The sequence below is a fragment of the Lepidochelys kempii genome, chromosome 7, assembly GCF_965140285.1.
Source record: "Lepidochelys kempii isolate rLepKem1 chromosome 7, rLepKem1.hap1, whole genome shotgun sequence".
Classification (NCBI taxonomy): domain Eukaryota; kingdom Metazoa; phylum Chordata; order Testudines; family Cheloniidae; genus Lepidochelys; species Lepidochelys kempii.
Genome location: NC_136386.1, coordinates 77,735,464 through 77,756,081, shown reverse-complemented (window position 1 = coordinate 77,756,081; position 20,618 = coordinate 77,735,464). Strand labels below are relative to the sequence as shown.

Genomic DNA, 20,618 nt, shown 5'->3' with positions numbered 1-20,618 from the left:
AGGGTCATTACCATCAGAAGTTATGCAGACAAATCCCGTGGTACATTATGAAAATGAACCTAGAACTAACCACAAATAATGATTATGTAGTTATTTTAACTGAATTAGAGAAAATAAATCTGTTGCAAAATCCAAATCCACCACAGACTCCCTAAATCCACAAAAGCATAGGCTGTAACTCTATATGTTACAAGCTGTTTATTTTTATCCATTTATGTCAGTAAAATATATAGATCAAATGGTAATGAAATCTTAACTTGCTCCAGTATTAATATTTGAGCTATGTATTTTATTGGACTAAGTCGAAGAAAATAAACATCTTCTAACATATTGAGTTGCATTCCATGGTTTTGTTTTTTGTACAAAAATTAGGATTCTGCAGAATAACAGATGGAAGACCTGGCAAAAGAATTGTTTCTGAATACCACCTCGTTATTTTATATATTCTGCTATATTTAAACCAGGAAGAAAAACAGGAATAGGACAAACATAACAGATCACTCTCTTCTCCATGCAGCTCATAAAGAGGGCCAGTGGGAAATTGTGGGGAAAAGATTGAGACAATTGTGGGGGAATTTTGTCATTTGCTTTGGAATGCTGTGGAGCTTAATATATTCAGACCCAGAGGCTTCTTCAAAGTTACCCACAGAGCTGTCAATAGAGTTCACTTAGGAGCTAAAGACAGCAATCAGAAGAAAACAAATATCATAACTTGCAATCTGGGGCCTATAATTTTAATCTAAAGAAGAAGAGATTAGTATGGTGGTTAAATATTACAGGCGAAATGGTGCCTTCTTCTGCTTTGCATAAAAGGAGATCCTTCCTTTGCAGAAAATATGCTCTGAAAACAAAAGGATAGCCGGAGATATGTTATTTGGTAATGTAATAATTTCTGTGAAGGTTTCTGACGTTTATCATTTGTCTCGTTCTCATTAGAAATAACTGTCACCTACTTCTAGCTGCAGGTAAAATCAAAATGCTACGATACTTTATTCATCAGTAGCTTGAGCTTGTCACAGAAACTTATGTGAAAGTATTTAATGCATATATTGGGGAAAATTCAATATTTAGCTGCAATCTTCATCCAACCTTTTTGTTTTACATAAAGAAATGACTGCATTCACTCTTTTCATTTCCTTCTTTCTTAACCCCCACAAAGTCTGCAAGCAAGAGGGGAATAAGATGTGATATATCGCAATTAAGGGACAAATTTTGGTTAAATGGATGATTTAAATAGGAGTCATACCCTCCACTGAGGTCACAGTTTGGTCCCAAGTGTATTTCGTTCAGTTTCTTACATCACCTCACCACCGTAGTATCTATTTATCACTACTGTCTATCATAACCATGGGGTTAAACTCACAGCTCAAAAAAAGCTGAAGTCACGAGTTTAACCCCATAGTGATGCGAGCATGTGAGCATGAATGGATTCTTCTTCCGTAATTAACTGTTTGTTAAGAGCTTGCTCTTACTTCCGGTGAACTCAACAGGAGTTTTGCCATTGGCTTCAATATGAGCAGGATCTGACTCGATGGGGCAAATGCTTGGCTCTGATAAAGCTGTTTTGCACCACTTGACGAGCACAAAACCATCTTAAACCCAGCCAAGCTGCTAGCTCTGGATTTTCCTGCTATAGAAGCATCTCTGGATAGTGTTGCTGGCCATTTCTAGTTCTCAAAGCATAGGAGTGTGCTGTGGACGAGTTGGAGGAAGGTGATCCCTGTGTACTACAGTGGCATGATGGGGGTTGTTGCAGGGGGCTGTAAATTAGAGCAGTCCATAGGCCTCCAGCAGCCCCAGGGATTAGTGGAATGCAAAGGTGTATAAAATCACCATTGACCCCATCTTGTGTCCTGAGCCAAGCACAGCTCAGCTGAATCAAAGGATTGGGGTGTGTCTGTGGGGGCGGCAATGCTTGTTTGGCTGGGAATATTTATACTATTTATAAGTTGTAAGTTAAAGCAGAAGGTAAGAGTGAGCAACAAAAAGATTAGAGCTTCCATTTTCAAAAGTGCCTAAGTGACTTAGAAGCCTAAGGTCCATTTTCAAAAGTGATTTGAGCACTTAGGAGCATAAGTCTCATCTGAAGGCAATGGTAATTAAGCCCCTAAATCACTTTATCACCCTTGAAAATTTAACCCTAAAACTGAAATGTAACAATTTCTTTAAAGTAGTAGAATATGCTTTATAGATTTCTGTCTCATCTATACTAATACAAATATTATTATTTACAAAACATGGTCATTAAATTATTTATTTCTACTACAAATTCAACCTGCTGTAAAGGTCAGTACGCCACTGAAATCAATGGGGTTGTGCCTTCTTATGTCAGGGCTAAATTTAAAGTGCTGATGTAGTGTACACAGCATGGCACCGAGTACCTCTTGTGCTTGAAAAGTCCAGTTGTTATGATTAATACATTTCAAAAAGGCCCAAAAATGTGATTATAATTTCCTTACCCAACCTGAACAAAATACTAGATTGTGAAAACTTTACCAAACAGAAACTATAGCTACTGTCATTCAGGGTATGATCATTCAAATTTAACATTAATATTGTCCAGGTCAACATCAAAGCTTCCTTTGGTCCTTCTTTAATTGAAGTCACTCACATCTGCCTTCAGTGACGGACATCCTAGTGTAACATGGGAAAGGCGCTGTTTGGTAATGGTTTTTCCACTGTTGTTATCCAGCTGCAGTATATACTACACAATGATTAGTCAAGCTAGGTCAATACAAATAGTGTCCTGACTTGGAAAAAATGTTAAATGTATTCTTGACTAAGGGGATATCTACATTAGGGCATTAGTTAAAGCATATTAAACCCATGTGGATGCTCTCATTCTGAAGGGAAGTGGCAACAATGTTTGAAGGGGATTCACTAAAGCTAACTCAGGCTACTAGATGAGAGTGTCCACATGGGGTTTGATGGCCTTTAACTCGAGCACTAAATTCACACCTTTCGTTAATTTGGTTTAACTTTCCTGAGTGCCACTTGTACAGACCTGCTTTAATATTGAATGCTTCAAAGGCTGAAACTACCCTGCTGGGTGAAATTTCTTGTTTGTCCATTGTCTATGCTTCTGTCAGTGCTCTTGATAAACTTTGCTCCTAAAGCCAGAATGCTTGAAATACCCAAATCGCCACTACATTTCAAGGAAGTTGCATCACATGTCACCCTCACCTTCACCTGCAGTGGCTTTTCTCACCAGTGCTGTATTTAGTTCCAAAGTGCTTTTCAGAACTCTCCAGACATTTGCTCCATTCTATCATTCCAAGCTCATTTACAACCATGTGGCTCCGTTCATTATAATGTGCCTTTACGTAGTTAAGTTAAAACACTAATTTTCAAAACACATTCCGTGTCCTCTTTTTGGATGCTTGAGTTTCTTACATAAATGGCCTGATATATGCATGCAAGGTTGTGCATGTGCAAAGATGTAAGTGTGTCCTGAAAAGCGCTGAGCACTGTTGTGTGTGGCTGTATACCTTCCATGCTGAGCACCTTACAGGACTGAACACACAGAGGGCTACTTTTCAGGCACTTCAGACCTAATCTCTGTGGTAATCATAGAAAATATTTTAGGGTTTAAATCCTAGGGTGCTAAAGAAAATGAACTCTCTGCAGTTTCCTACCTGCAATACCTACTGTTAGCTACCTAACACAAAGGCGGTACGTTTGGCGTACACGGACTATGAAACTTACTAAAATAATAGGAGTACTTGTGGAACCTTAGAGACTAACAAATTTATTTGAGCATAAGCTTTCATGGGCTAATAATAATAATGTTAGTTCCTGTGCTCCATTCCAGGACCTCTAGCTTTCCAAAACTCCATGACATAATTCTTGGCCAACAGAATTTAAAATTAAACAAGAGATGGGTCTATGCAGATGCGTGAAGTCAGATTCAGATATCATAAAAACAAAGGCAAGCAATGATCAGTTACACATTACTATGTCAGCCATAGGCTGACAAAATTAAAAGCAATAACATTATAAATAAAAGGAGAGGACTGCTTATAGAAAAGCTTTTAACTGATGCTTTGGCTTTAAAACATTTTAAAAGTTATTTGCACAATAATCCCCATCACCAGCTCTCGCTCTCTCACAAAGTTTAGCATTTGTTTATTTCATGCTGCATACCTAACAATGATTTAACGGCCATGATGCTGACCCCATGTTTGTATGGCACCTTTCCTCCAAGAAGTATCTCAAAGCCCTTTAGACACTGATTTTGCACAAAACATGTACATATATGTATGGCTTTGCATCCCACTGCTGTATAGGCATCTTTGGGATGAAAGGTGGCAATAGTTTAATAGCACGTAGCAATACTATGCGACAGTTAGGGCACAGAGTAAAGAAGAGTATCACAACTAATTCAGGACAGATTAATTAATGGGAGGGATAGCTCAGTTGTTTGAGCATTGGCCTGCTAAACCCAGGGTTGTGAGCTCAATCCTTGAGGGGGCCATTTAGGGATCTGGGGCAAAAATTGGGGATTGGTCCTGCTTTGAGCAGGGGGTTAGATTAGATGACCTCCTGAGGTCCTTTCCAACCCTGATATTTTCTATGATTCTGTGAAATTATGTACACTGGTTTAGCCAGAATACTGGTGATTGATGCATTAGGATCTTGGGTAACATTGTCAGAAGCTCCTAGGCTACTAAGGGTATGTCTACACTACGGAATAAGGTCGAATTTATAGAAGTCGGTTTTTTAGAAATCGGTTTTATATATTCGAGTGTGTGTGTCCCCACAGAAAATGCTCTAAGTGCATTAAGTGCATTAACTCGGCGGAGTGCTTCCACAGTACCGAGGCTAGAGTCGACTTCCGGAGCGTTGCACTGTGGATAGCTATCCCACAGTTCCCGCAGTCTCTGCTGCCCATTGGAATTCTGGGTTGAGATCCCAATGCCTGATGGGGCTAAAACATTGTCGCGGGTGGTTCTGGGTACATATCGTCAGGCCCCCGTTCTCTCCTTCCCTCCGTGAAAGCAAGGGCAGACAATCGTTTCACGCCTTTTTTCCTGAGTTACCTGTGCAGACGCCATACCACGGCAAGCATGGAGCCCGCTCAGGTAACCGTCACCCTATGACTCCTGGGTGCTGGCAGACGCGGTATGGCTTTGCTACACAGTAGCAGCAACCCCTTGCCTTGTGGCAACAGACGGTACACTACGACTGGTAGCCGTCATCGTCGTGTCCGAGGTGCTCCTGGCCACGTCGGCTGGGAGCGCCTCGGCAGACATGGGCGCAGGGACTTAATTTAGAGTGACTTGACCAGGTCATTCTCTTTAGTCCTGCAGTCAGTCCTATTGAACCGTCTTATGGTGAGCAGGCAGGCGATACGGATTGCTAGCAGTCGTACTGTACCATCTTCTGCCAGGCAGGCAAGAGATGAGGATGGCATGCAGTCCTTCTGCACCGTCTGCTGCCAGCCAAAGATGTAAAAGATAGATGGAGTGGATCAAAACAAGAAATAGACCAGATTTGTTCTGTATTCGTTTGCTTCCCCCTCTCCCCCGTCTAGGGGACTCATTCTTCTAGGTCACACTGCAGTCACTCACAGAGAAGGTGCAGCGAGGTAAATCTAGCCATGTATCAATCAGAGGCCAGGCTAACCTTCTTGTTCCAATAAGAATGATAACTTAGGTGCACCATTTCTTATTGGAACCCTCCGTGAAGTCCTGCCTGAAATACTCCTTGATGTAAAGACACCCCCTTTGTTGATTTTAGGTCCCTGAAGCCAACCCTGTAAGCCGTGTCCTCAGTCGCCCCTCCCTGCGTCAGAGCAACGGCAAACAATAGGGCATCTGAGAGTGCTGTCCAGGGCGGTCACAATGGAGCACTCTGGGATAGCTCCCGGAGGCCAATACCATCGAATTGTGTCCACAGTACCCCAAATTCGAGCCGGCAAGGTCGATTTAAGCGCTAATCCACTTGTCAGGGGTGGAGTAAGGAAATCGATTTTAAGAGCCCTTTAAGTCGAAATAAAGGGCTTCATTGTGTGGACGGGTGCAGGTTTACATCGATTTAACGCTGCTACATTCGACCTAAAGTCCTAGTGTAGACCAGGGCTTAGGCTAAGTCCCATTTGAAAAAGCAATTTAGGTGCCTACATCCCATCTGTATGTTAGTACATCCAGCCCCATGGTGTCTCCTTTAAATATGCTGATGTATTGCTCTAATGCTGACTCAGAGGGAAAGGTGTCACTTCCTGATTCACCAAAAATAGCTCCTTCAGCACTTCAATTTCCCTGGAAGTCTCCCATCTATGAACTGCTCCAGCCTGACCCGGATTAGCTTAGGAAGAGTGACAAGATCACAGTCCAAGGTAGTACAGCTACAGTGGCATTTAATTCAATAGAAACTGAATCATTTTATCTTTCTCTCAGGGGTGTTGTGAGGCTTTAGTTCATTTATGTTTGTAAAGTGCTTTAAGGTCCTAAGGTGGGAAGCACTATGCAAAGTACTTTGCTACAGTAAAAGCTTTGTTATTCGGCATGTTGCGGGAATGGGGGGTGCCAGTTCGTCAAAAACTCTGATTAACTAAGAGTTATACTTACCAATCAAGGGAGGGAGCTTGGGTGCGAGAAGGGGCTCAGGGCTGGGGTGCAGGAGGGGGTGTGCGGCACGTGCTCTGGGAGGGAGTTTGGGTCGGGGAGGGGGCTTGGGGCAGGGGGTTGGGGTGCAGGAGGGGTTTTGGGGTGCTAGATCCAGGTGGCACTCACCTCAGGCAGCTCCTCGCAAGCAGCCACATGTCCCTCAGCTCCTAGGTGGAGTCGCAGCTAGGCAGCTGTGCACACCGCCTCTGCCTGCAGGCTCCACCCCCACAGCTCCCATTGGCTGGACGGAGCCAGCGCTCGGGGCTGGGGCAGCGCATGGAACCACCTTGGCCATTCCCCCCCTAGCAACAGCAGGGACATGTTGCCACTTCCGGGGAGCCAGGCAGGAAGTCTGCCGGCCCCGCTCCAACCGGACTTTTAATGAGATATCAGAAATGCCAGTTTCTAGAGCTTTCTGTTTGGTAAAGTGCCAGATAAAACAGCTTTTACTGTATTACTATGGTAGATGTCAATTTCAGCAGCTAACCGAAATGCTTACTTGAAGGGAAGTGGATCCCCCATGGGTTTCAAAAGAGATGGCTCCATTTTGTGAGGAACTAGCCAAGCCTTTGTTTTTTTATTTAGCCTGTACTATGAGCCAGTGAGAGTTATATGGCACTGGTGACCGATATTACAGAAATGTTCCGACCCTTCACTACAAATAAACTGAGAATCTTTAGCAGAAGCACAAACATAAACGACACATTGGGACTGATAATGACCTGATACTAGCAAAATACACGGTGTTATGCTGGTTTTACACCAGCACGAGATCAGAATCAGGCTCAATGGGCTTACACTGATGTTAAGTGAATGTGAGACCCGAACCACATCAGTTAACTCCAGCCAACTGTTCTATCTCTGCTTTACCAATAAATGTGTGTAACCACTTTTAGGACTCTTTAAAAGAGTTTGCATGCCGGGATAGGCAGGATGGGGTGGGGAACATAAAATCTGTCAGCTTTAATTATTCCACCGAATGTGAGAATGTAAACTTTACAGCTATTTCAATTAAAAAGTATCTGCACATACTAGTCAATAGCAGTCAGGCAACTTGCCATTGTAAGTGCAAATGGGTAATTTTAATCACACCTATATTTGCTTTCTGTTTGCAAAATGCATGCTACCCTAAACCACGCCCATATCTATATATGTCTAAGTGTTCTTTTCTTATGACAAGAAAACCCCTATTTCCAGGCAAAAGAAAGTTTCCAGTAGGAATGTAGCTAGCTCTTATTGCCCCCCAAGAGAAAGGTGAACAGAAGCTACTCGCAGCACAGAAAGCCATGGAGAATAATTATTTCATCCAACCTCTACAATCATTTACTCTGAAGGCTCCATTTGGCCTGATTTTCAGAATTTTTGATTTTTGAACACTCAGAGCTCCCATTGACTACAGTGGAGGGGACACATGCTCAACACCATTTGGGTCATAGATTTCTTCCTATGTGTGTGATTGTGGCAAAACTGGAGATGTGAATGGCTAGCCTGAAATAATCCCACTATCTCAAACTAACACCAGAAGTTTGGGAACATTTAAAGGTGACCAACAAAAATAAATAAATTCAAGTGGACTACATAATAATCAGAATATAGGATAGATTTAATTTAGATCTATTTATACTTTATTTAAGGACAAATTCTGCCACTCTTTAAATTGAATAGGTCCCTGCCATGCAGATAGTCCTATCAGTGCCCATGGGTTTATTTGCATACTAGAATACTCTGTGTGCACATCGGTGGCAGAATCTGGTCCTTAATAGACGACACTATCACTAAGTTGCTTGAAATTGTACACTTGGGAATGAATAGGTCTATCCATGATTCTGGAATAAATATTGCCAAACATCCCATTCTAGCCCCGTGGGGCCTTTTTTATCTCTCATCAATGCACACAATAGCACAAACAGTTAATTGCACTTTCTTAAATTCCATGGTGGTGAGTAGGGTGTGAATGGGTCAGAAAATGAGTGAAAGTGGGTGAAAGGGACAAAACACTCTAACAGTCTCCAATTTAGCATTCAGGATTATGACTGTACTGTAGTCGCTGAGGGTTTGGACAGAGGAAGAAGTGTAGTAGGAGGAAGAGGAAGAGGTACAGCTAAAGCAGTATCCCCCACTACATACAAAATTTAATTTATGCCCAAACCATCCTCATCTGTCCCAGAGTAAGACAGTTCTTCAGTTCTGCTGTAAGAAAGTATAAGTCTCACTGATTTCAAAAAGAGTGGATCAGGCCCACTAGCTTCAATGGGAGTTATTCTAGATTATGCCAGAGCTAAATCAAATATCAGAATATCAAACTGGTGTAAAAATTATATTCATTTTGCACACCCAGTTGCAAACTACCCTACTTATGTGCTTACACATCTTTTGTGATCAGCACATACTACCATTTACGTTTCAGTTGAATAATCTCAATAAGCCTGTTCTCCTGGAAATGAGGAATGCCCTCATCATTTGAAGACATCTATTAATGAAAAAGGACAAGAGGTTTGAGAGAGGGATGTACGGTCACTAATTTCTATTGAACAGTGATACGCCTCATATTTCCCCTCAGACCCTCATTCCCCTTGCACCTTTCCATTACTGATGATAATCTCACTATTTTACCTGTCACCCAGGCTCACACTCTTGGGTTCCTAGTCAACTCCTTCCCTCCTCTCCACACGTTCAGAATTTCCCCAAATCCTGCCAGTCCACCTTGTTAAACATGCCTAAATTCCATCCTTTCCTCTCTCATTCTGGCACTAAAACCCAGATTTATGTCTTGCTTATTCTACTGCAAACTCCTCCATGCTGGCCTTCCCTGCTTCTATCCTCATTCCCTGCAAGTATATCCAAAACATTGCTGTGAAAATTATCTGCCTCCCTAAGCATTCTGAACATGTCACTCTCATATTCAAATCTCTTCACTGCCTTCTCTTGAGTTTTCTGGATCAGGTTCAAGTTTTCAGTCCTTACCTTCAGCACATTTTACAACTTGGTGCAATTACTCATAGCTCATAATTACTGTAGATGTATATCTATGGTAGCTATTTGTACACATATACACAGGAACATACACACATCTGGGTGCATTTAATAAAGATGTTACATGTAGATTAATGAAAGGAAGCTAAATTGTAAAAACCAAATCAAATATCTCTATTACGAACACTAGATACTTTGGTTTCACAAAATCTCCACCACACTCGCCCCAGTATAGCGATGATATTAATTAATAGAACAATATGCTTTATTGCATGGAAAGAAACAGTGTTTATTACATTTTGGCTCAAATCAGTTTGAGTTTCTTGATTTTGTGTCATTTCTCAACAGTACAGATACATCCCAGATTACTTCGTAAACAAAGCAAAAATAATTTCCCCCAACCAACTGCAGCAGGAACTGCACAACTTAATCAGATCATTGTGTGTAAAGAAAATATTTCCAATGACGACATCTTCCTATGTCAATTGGTTTTTATTACAGATGTCATCTCTACATGCGTATTAATGCAGCTCTTTCTTCTCATTTCAAGATTTAAATCTAAGTTTTTTGCTCTAATATTTTATTAGTTCAAAATACATGCTCTAAAATCCATGGCCATCAAATTTTCCTGTGAGCTAAAAATAAACTGCTCTTGTCAGATATGGTTAGTTGATAAAAAGCGTCAGAGACTTTTCTGAATTACTTTGATAACTTCCTGTTTATGTGGTACTGACCCTTGTCTAATAAAGGCCTTTTACACTAGCAAAAAGGAGAAGATACTGCAACATACTATCCCTTAATGGCAATACTGATTACTTTTGAAAGCCTTTAATACATTTCCCATATTAGACATGAACAGATGTCAGGGATGTTGCCAAGCGAAATTTCTTTTATGCAATCTTGGCTTGTTGTACAATAATAGCCCTTTCTCAACATGGGAAAAAATTACAGACCCAACTAATTTCCTTGACAGGGAAGAGTTACATATGTTTTCCACTTGTAGTTTTTACGACAAGTTTACAATTTTGCCAAACCTGGAACTAATTGGGACCATTTCCAAAAATGGCCCAATAAACCCACAATGTGTACAGCTATTCTAAAATGCAGTAAATGATTGTTTGCTTTTACATTTTTTTCTAACAGGGGAAAGTTAGATTGCACAATTATTCCATTTAAGTTACTTAAACACTTACTGTTTCATATCCTCCCAGTTTTTGAGCAGCTTGAAACATAGTCCAAAGGTTAACTGTTAGAGGGACAATAAGTATTTAGATAAGCATTCCATTAACCAACTTATTTCAAAGAAATGTAAATTAAACAATTATTTTAAAGCAAAATAGAAAAAAATGTTCACAAACCCTGAAAAAGCTCTTGAGAAACAATTTACAAAAGGTATGTACATAATTTGAAGAGTGACAGTTACTCCTTATTATATCTTTTAAAAAATAACATGTGAAGGAACACATTTAGATATGTCTACAGGAGTGAAAATTACATTTAGACAGAGTTACGGAGTTTATTCTACTTTTCTAATAAGAAACACAGTATAATAGCTGCATTTTACATGTTCCCATAACTCTGCCGGTAAAAACTAGCACAAAGGCTATTATTTTTTAAAAACAGTTTTAGTTATCAGTAAGAGCTTCAGCCCACGTGATATAGAGCAGCCATTCACTAAACAACAATATCTTATATGTACTGCAGCTCAGATAAGTACCTCCATAATCAATACACTGTAGGGCCATGTGAGAATGCACTAATGGAGGGAGAATACACAGGCATGGTATTTGTCCTAGCACATCAGCACACATGTACAATAGACAGCCATAATTTGGTTGCAAGTGCTGGCAAGCTCAAAGGTGGAGACAAGATAGAATTACCACTATATTTCTTACTTCAGAGTTGTGGTGGTCCTGCCTTGCCTTTTGTGCACTATCAAGCCTTGGCAGGGCTACATGGTGATGGTGGTAGTGGTGAGAGGGGACAGAGGAAACACCTTCGATATGGCCTAGCAAGAGCCACTCTTCTTTGCACTCCCTCCTGCATAGTGCCTCTTTCCACATGACTGCCTCCCACCTGGCCCGTACTCCACAGCTGATCAGGGGCCATAATGTGATTTGCTAGTTCTTTCATTTATTTATGTATCTTTAATTGATAGAAGGGTGACTGATGGTGATCCTGTATTAAAGACCTATACAGGATTTCAGCAAAACATAGTGACTCCCAGTGGCATTCATACAAATATATCAAGCCAGAGTCAGCAGTAATGCAGATCAAAGAGGACAGAATTTGTTCACCCACAGGGGAATTCTCTGTTGTAGTGTACATACTGGTTTCTCCCCTCTAACCTATTTATATTAGCAATATTTACACATATCATGTCAGACAAATATAGACCCCAGTCCTGCAAACACTTACACACACGCGTAAATTTTCTCACAGGAGTACATTTACTCGCTTAAGTGCTTGCAGGACTAGGCCCATCCACTGTAATGTATGTCAAGCAACCCTATACAGTTCAGCTAAATATTATTGTATGATTCTACCACAGACCTGGGTATTTTGGAAATAATGGCCTTTCTTATCATTTGAACCTACAGTATCTCCTGGTTTGGGGTGTGTGGGATAATATGAAAATAAAAAAGCACTCCTCCACATAAAACGTTCAGAAAGTCTCATTGTGCAATTTCAAAGCTAACAAGAGCTTAGTTTAGGCCTTGATTTAATCTGAATCAATGCATAATGCAACAAAGCTGTTCATAGTACATTAATTTTACTTCTATTTCAAGCAGCCAAAACATTGTAATCACTCAGAGTTATATACGTTTATAATGGCTGCTAGAGGTCTGTTGCAATCAGTGCCAATTGCTATTAGGTATGTAAATTGTTATGTAAAACATACAGGTTTGACATTCTTCATCAAAATAACACATGGTTTTAATCTTTGGAGATAAGTTCAAGTAAATAATATTTCAAACCATGGATTTCTCCCTTTAAAGTAATTTAAGTACCATTCAATCGATAGACAATATATACATACATACTGTATATATAATGTGTGTGTACACACACACACTTATTTTTACACACACACATACATATCTCCCAGGTACAGCTTTGTTGTAAACTCTGAAACAGCCCTACTTACTATGCAATATTTATGCTGAATTTAGTTACAACTGCATCTTCTCCACCTACAATTGCTTTACAAATTGTGTCACTAAAAACTGTACATGCCAAAGCAATTCTAAACATTGTATTCTGTGTTAAACAGATACAGTCTATTTTTATAGTCTCTGAAGTCAGTAATTTATTGCCTATAAACAAATTTTTAGGCTTAAAAATATGATCCCTTTTCTGCCTTTCTTGACCGCCTTTAAATGTCTCCCTTTAATATCTGTCTTTTCATAAAGAACATCTGGGCACAATAAATGTACGTCACATTATTAACTCAGAAGAAAGGCATTACAGACACTGCAGATTTACAAAACAGAAAACTAGAGAGTTTTCAGCATGCCTATTTCTAGTCATAATCAGTGGATTTAAACCTATAAATATCCTGCAGCAACTGCCCCAGAAGGAAGAGATGCAAATCTAGAAGTAAGAGACAGTAAAATGTCTGGACTGGAAAATGTGTAAATATAAACACAGTCACAAAACCAAAAAGGTTTTAAAATAGTCTCAGTGTTTGCATGTTTTCTACAAAGAAGCCAAACAGTTCTGAAACATCAACGAAATTTGATAAAAATTATACTTACTCTGCTTAAAACCTAAATAGGGTATTCGTTCAATGGGTGTTTTCCTTTCTTTCATGTATTTATAAAGTGCCACAAGGAAAACCTGCTCATCAGCTCTGCACTCTTCACCTACAGCAACCTTTGATTTATCTTCACTTGAGCCTTTTTTACAGTTGCTGTTGTTACTTTTGGATTTGGGCAAAGCTGATTTAGCCTCACATTTTACCTGGAAAACAAAAAGATGTCATATCAGATCTCGGTAATTGGCTGACCTTTAATTTGCATTTAAAAGATGAACAAAAAACTGCCCCCACACCCTCGCCTAACAAGTGTGTTTTTTAATATGAAGGCCAAACCACACAACTGAGTTGAGGGTGGTAGGGGGAAGCTATTTATATTACCTTGCTCTGAATCTTATTCACAACATTTTAAAATGGCCACACATTTTAAAAACTGTTGTAACCCAACAGCAATGTTCTCTCCAGATCTGTATTTTTATTACCCACCATCACTATTCCACGGAGAGCTCCCAGCCCTCACATACACTCAAACAGCAGCAAGATGAATAACCACCCTCCTTTAGGGCTTGATGCTGTGCGCTCCTGGGAGATAGTGAGCACCCTTAACTCTTACTGATTTCAGTGGGAGGTGCGGGTCTCAGGACTGCACAGGCATGCTTAGCACCTGACAGCATCATGCTCATAAAGGCCACAACTTTTTTTCTGGCCCATCAAAATATAGGCCAAATCCGACGGGCCTTATCCAGTCAAAAGTCCCATTCCCAGCAATGGCAGCTCCGTATGATTTTGGACCTAAGGCAACAAGGCTTAAGCATGTGCTCAAAATTGAATACTTTGTTGAATCAGGGGACCATTTAATGTGAGCCATTTTCTCCCTTTTCCCATGTATACCATCAGTAGCCTCCAGATACACAATTCCCCAAACTGCTCATTTGCCTGCTGACCCAGCCAACGATATTAGTGTGCCAATAAGGGAGTAAACAATATGGAACCATGTTAATTCTCCAGTACTGAAAACAAGGAAAACAAGAGAAGAAGTAGACTAATCCTGCAGTCCTTATGCAGATACAATACTGCCGCCAATAAATTAAATTTCAATCCTCTAATAGTTTATGTATCTCGATAATGAAGAGTACAAGGAACATTAAAAACTATTTTTGGAAGTTAGCCAACCTGGTTATTTTATAATGTGTGATCAATACTTTTACAGTAAATACTAGTAATAAAAAAATACTCTGCTAGAGGGGATGATGATGGTTACATGATTTATTTTGGAAACAAACTGTTCCTTCTACATAGGTACGCATTACAAGAGACTTTCCGATGTTTCCATAACCCGGGTGGAAATCTTCCTTGTGTCTTCAGAAAGGGAAAAGGGATACTGTAAACAAATTATTTCATTTCAGTGCCTGGAGGGAACAGCATGGACTAGTACAGGGATCGGCAACCTTTGGCACTCAGCCCTCCAGGGAAAGTCACTGGTGGGCTGGGCCAGTTTGTTTACCTGCAGCAGCCGCAGGTTCAGCCGATTGCAGCTCCCACTTGCCGTGGTTCACCGTCCCAGGTGAATGGGGGCTGCGGGAAGGGCGGCCAGCACATCCCTCGGCCCGCGTCCCTTCCCACAGCCCCCATTGGCCTGGGACGGCGAACCACAGCCAGTGGGAGCTGCGATTGGCTGAACCAGCGGATGCTGCAGGTAAACAAACTGGCCCAGCCCGCCAGCGGCTTTCCCTGGCGGGCCACAGGCCAGAGGCTGCCAATCCCTGGACTAGTAGCACAAACACTGGACTGAGAGTCAGGAACCCTTGTATTTTAATGATCGACTGGCACTGATTCACTCTGTTGCTGTGAGTTGCCAGGGCTAGGTTATTTAATCTTATTGTGACTCAGTTTCCCCACCTGTAAAATGGGAAATTTACACACATGTCTGTGTTTTGGGAATAAGAGCTTTGAAGCTGAAGAGTGTAAGGCAAGTACCATGTAGAAATAGAAAAGAAACCAGAGAAGGGTCAAATTATCAAATGTTTTACTTATGTCAAAAGAAGTTATCCTACCAACACTTCTGCATTTTTCTACCATTTTTTAAAAAGCAGGGGCAGGTCTCTTTTCCAAAGCATTAAAACAATGATTGAGGGCAGGATGCTTCCTTCTTCTTATATGGGCTGAGGAAGGAATTGGTGGCAGGTTCCCTACATGGTCTCTGTCTTCTTGAAGAAACATCTCTGTGGGATGTTTTCAATGGAATAGCCTTTTGGAGCCTTACATCTCCACAACAAAGAATCACTGGGATTAGAAAATTGGGTTTCCCTTAAAAGATTTATTTATTTTATCCATCCATTCATTCATCTAGGTGCTTTCACAGTATTTCTCAATATTCTCTGGTCTGATGTTAGGAAGAAATATTCTTCCTATGATGCAATATATTGTGTTTTGCCTTTTAGTCATATTTACTTGATGAGACTTCTGCAAAGATCAAAGCCCCATTGAGAGCACAGTGAAATTAATGGAAGTCTTTTCAATAACTTCAATGGGCTTTAGATCAGGCCCTTATTTTTTTTGTTTGGAACGCAAATCCCTTGGGTTTTTTTTACTCTGGTTACCTGGAAGATTATTCAAAGGCATCCCCATACAAATTTTATACTATATTATCATTATCAGTGCTCTGCAGAGGGCTAAGTTAGACCTTCCAGTATAATAATTTCAATAATTTCCACGTTTTTTAAATTGAGCCATAAATTTGTTGCAGGATAAAACTTGGAATAAACATTCCCAGACTGGGAGCATTTTTCATTTTCAAAACACGCTTGCAGAAAAAAGTCCATCGGCCCATTTTCAATATGTTTTATTTTAAAATAGGGTGATACAAGCAAGCAATGATGGCTTACACATAAATCATAAGTCAGAAGAAGACTTATTCACACAAAAGCAAATTAATGGTAAGGGAAGTTATTCTCTAGTAGACATGAGGGAATAAAGAAAATAGGATGAAAAAAAGAAATTGGAAGTGGGGAATCTTTATGTAATACACAGCTTCCTCCACCTCACTACACAGAGCCAGGAGGTCAAAGTGTCTGCAGAACTCAAAGGAGCCAAAAATGCCAAGGAAGGGCACATAAGCAGTCTCAGATTTGATGATCCCTTGAGAAAAGCTGCAGTGTTTCATACTCTCAGTGTTCCAGGCATAAGCCTAGTTTCTGGAACGTCACCTTTATGTGACAGGCGATATGAATTAATGATCATTGAATAATTAGGACCTACAGAGCCAAATTCTGTTCTTGATTAAACTGGTATAAATCCAGCATAACTCCACTAATGTCAGTGGAGTTACTCCATGTTTACACTGTCATAACCAAGATCAGAAACTGACCCAAAATTCTTATCCCTCTAAACCAGTGGTTTTCAACCTGTGGCCCACCGACCCATGGGGCTATGTCTAAGATTTCCAAAGTGGTCCGTATACCTCCATCCAAAATTTTTTGGGGTGTGCAAATGAAAAAAGGTTGAAAACCAGTGCTCTAAACACAATCTTGGATCCAGTTTAATAGGAGTTTGCAAAGTGTTGACTACTTTTTTTTTTTTAACTTCCCAGAAGGCATAAAGAGATGGACAAAGACAATAAATGGGGGGAGCCCTACTTGGCCACATTCTCTGCAGCACTCTGCTAGTGGGCCTTACTGATTCTGTTATAAAACCAAAGTTCTAAATTTCTTCTGTAGGAATTTAACTTCTTTTCATTATAGCCACCCTGGATAGTCGCCCCATATCTCTTTCTAAAAAATCTGACACATTTCCTCATACCACATTTATACCAGGTGAGTTGAGGTGCAATCCCCCCCACACTTACTTTGATGTATCCCCTTCACTATATTTGAGACCACACTCCATCTGATGAAGTGAGCTGTAGCTCACGAAAGCTCATGCTCAAATAAATTGCATAGTCTCTAAGGTGCCACAAGTACTCCTTTTCTTTTTGCGAATACAGACTAACACGGCTGTTCCTCTGAAACCAGTAAACTGTCAGTTACTTTCCAGATCCCTGGGAAAGTTATCCCAACCCAATTGAACCAGCTAACAGTAATTCATTTGCATGATTGATAATGGTTGGCCCTGGGAAAATCATTTAGTTTTTGAGTGTGTTCAGAGACTCTAAACTCCTTTCCTGATTATTCAATTTTATAGTGAAGACTGGGATTTTCAAAGAGACTTTCAATTGGAATTGGGTGCCTAATCCCAACCCAAAATAAAGCTTGATTCCCCTGTGGCAAAAATGACAGTCCACTGCCAACAGGACGAGGCTGAGGATAGAGGAAGTGGGTATAAGGAGTGGGGAGGTTTCTCTATGACGACTCTGGAAACATCTATCCATGTCTTTATTATATGCTCTAGCACTGGATGTGTCACTCATGGCAAGTGACAGGAGATCTTCCAATTACTGACAATGGGGACAACGCTCATGGATAAAACCTTACACTCATTTTGTTCTGCTAGAGGCCACATACGCACCTCACAGTTCCCTAAAGAACCAGATTAAATTATTTTAATTAGATAACGTTGGAGATCTAAGAATAACTCTTCAGGTCTGATAGTGTGCCAGACCACTTGTGACTTTTGGAAGAGCATATGCTGGTAACATAAACTTATTTCCCAGCCCTTGCCACCCACAAGAAGTGAGAAATTGATTTCAGTATTTGCACTAGGGGATGTTGTAATGAGTACATTAATTTAGGGAACAATTTCCATGTTTAACAAATTAATCCTTCCACCTCTTGGAACTGGCAGATCAGACCATTTTAACAAATCTTATAACCCATTTTTACAGATGTTGAATGGGACCTTCTATGGCAGCACAACACCAAGAAAACAGAATGGTTTAGTTTCAGATGTGGTTAGGTTCCACTAAAAATTGTGGAAGTCTATCCAGTAAGGCTGACATATGAAATATTAAAGTCTCAGGATTCTTGGGAGAGTTTAGGCCACTGTTCATAAAAGAGAGAGTTTGAGATATTTCTTCCCACCTGGGATGAAATCCTGGCTCCATTGAAGTTATACTGGAAAACTTCAGAGGCCAGGATTTTATCCCTTGTATCTTTCAATCCAAAGATACTCCGAGTTGGTATAAGGTGGACAAAAAGGGCAGCACAAAGATCAAATGCAAGAGCAGGGTCATTGCCTGGTGGAGGTATGGGTTTCTCAGTACAGAACTCTCAATCCCCGGACGGTTGATATAGTGCTGTAATTCAGTTTTTAAAAGGCTGCCTGAACTGGAATTTATTCCGAACTGAAACCAAATCAAATGCCTTTGTGTGTCAAGTAATAGAAAACGTCCACACTCTTGTTTGCTCATAGTTAAGATAAACAAGCTTAATGAAAACTAGAGCCGTAATGGTTTTAAAAACTTTTTAATCACTCAGTGACAGCTAAGAACATGAAGTTTAGCAAGTGGTTATTACTATGTGGTCTGAGCTGGTCTTGTACATAATCCTGACAGGATCAAAACCTCAATGTTCAAAATCCCAGCACTTTTCCCATGTACCTCACCTATGGGGCTCCAGCTACGAGGGAACTGACAGGCCACACTATTTCCCTCAGAAAAAGCCGTATTCCCTAGGAAACTGTCTGTTTGCTAAGAACAGCAGTCAACAATGGGATGCCCTGCATCAGTGTAACTACTAGTTACATGTAAGTGTAGATGAGACAAAACCATTTCCAACACCATTACCAAAAACAATATTGTGACTGACACTGAAAGTGGTTTTGTCCCATCCACACTAGGAGTTAAACCATTTTCAACACTGGTTTAGGTGAACCCATTGACAGCTATTGTTAGATATAGGCCCATTTCCTAGGACAGAAAAGGGAAAATCTTCAGGGGAACCCAACTTGGATCCAAATATGGCATCTGTGTTACCCAAGCATCCAGCAGTAAGGGTGAGAAACTGGGTTGGTTTCAACCCTTTCCACAAAGAAGACACAAAGTGCTAGATAAAGCCTCAAACAGCTTGAAGTTCAATAAGCCTGTGTTTGAGCCATTCTGACTTGCTGGGAACTCATCCAGTTTAAAATATACACTCAGTCCTGCGACACATATTCATGTGACGAGTCCCAGTGAAGTCAGTGGGACTACAGGTGCATGTAAGATTTTCAGCATCAGGGGCTATATCATTAACACTTTTATTATTTACAATGAAATACAATTGGACAGGATAATGAATGTTACTAATGTCTGCACAGTAATGAGCACAGTATGGCTAGAGAAACAGGTAGATATTTCTTCTTATATGAAATAGTCTTACGTTTGACGAGTAAAAGTGTCCACATTGATAGAATAGAGATAATCAGATAAGGTGGGTTTTAGAAAATTGCCTACATACACATTGTATACAGCATAGACTATAATTACTTGAATGGTGCTTCGAAAATGCAGTCCATCACGTGCTTTGCAGTACAACGATGTAACCCACAAAGCATGGGGAATTTAGCCAAATTGGAATATTTTCATTGCAGGCTTTGCAAATTTGTATATATCTGAAGCTATAAAGTTCTGACAAAGTCCTAGCATATTTTTCAGGGTCCTGAAAGTCAAAACATCAGGATCCAGTTCCTTTTAATTGATGTCTGGGCATAACAGGGCACACAAAGGAGGGTAATGCTGACTTAAGGACACAGTTTCATCATTAACTTTGGATTTCTTTGCTGTCCTCAATTTATGCCATGATTTTAACATAACTGAAAGCAGGGGAGTGGGAGATGGTATTTAATTTACCCTCCTATGGGTAATAGAGAATATAACACTTTCACTTGACCTCTTTAACCCCGTAATCGCCCCAGGACATGAAGCATGTAAAACAAAAAAGAACTTGGATGGCTCTGTAGAGGTTCACTGTATTTTCCAAAGAAATATTCACAACAATGGGAATTCCCTTCAGATGCCCATCCATAGAATTTGCTGAAATGTAAAACTCAAGGAGTTGGCATGGAAATTAAATCTATGCACACCTACTTGGTCAATATTTAGAGTATCCTGGTGACAGAATTCGTGCTGAAATAGTTAGGAGTCTATTGGTATGTCCCTCTCTAACTTTCTGTCTTTGCATCTTACAGCTTGACCCTGACAATTTGCTCTCAAATTTAACTTGCCATAAATGTCCTGAAGGAGCCTTTAGTGGAATGTTTTTTTAAAAGAGAAAACCAAACTCATATTTAAAACACACACACACACACACACAAAATACAAAGTAATTAATTAATCTACAGAAAATTAGTTTTAAAATAGTGTTAGC

At 40.2% G+C, this 20,618-nt stretch overlaps 1 protein-coding gene across 2 annotated transcripts in view; it reads right to left on the bottom strand.

Moving 5' to 3' along the window:
• ARID5B (AT-rich interaction domain 5B) overlaps nucleotides 1-20,618 on the bottom strand; it is a 147,383-nt gene that overhangs the window by 24,931 nt on the left and 101,834 nt on the right. For both annotated transcript variants that reach the window (XM_073353422.2, XM_073353423.2), the window contains 2 exons: nucleotides 13,340-13,544; nucleotides 10,775-10,827 (listed from right to left, as the gene is read on the bottom strand). In XM_073353422.2, the coding sequence (XP_073209523.1) occupies nucleotides 10,775-10,827; nucleotides 13,340-13,544 (258 nt within the window). The remainder of the gene's footprint in view (nucleotides 1-10,774; nucleotides 10,828-13,339; nucleotides 13,545-20,618) is intronic.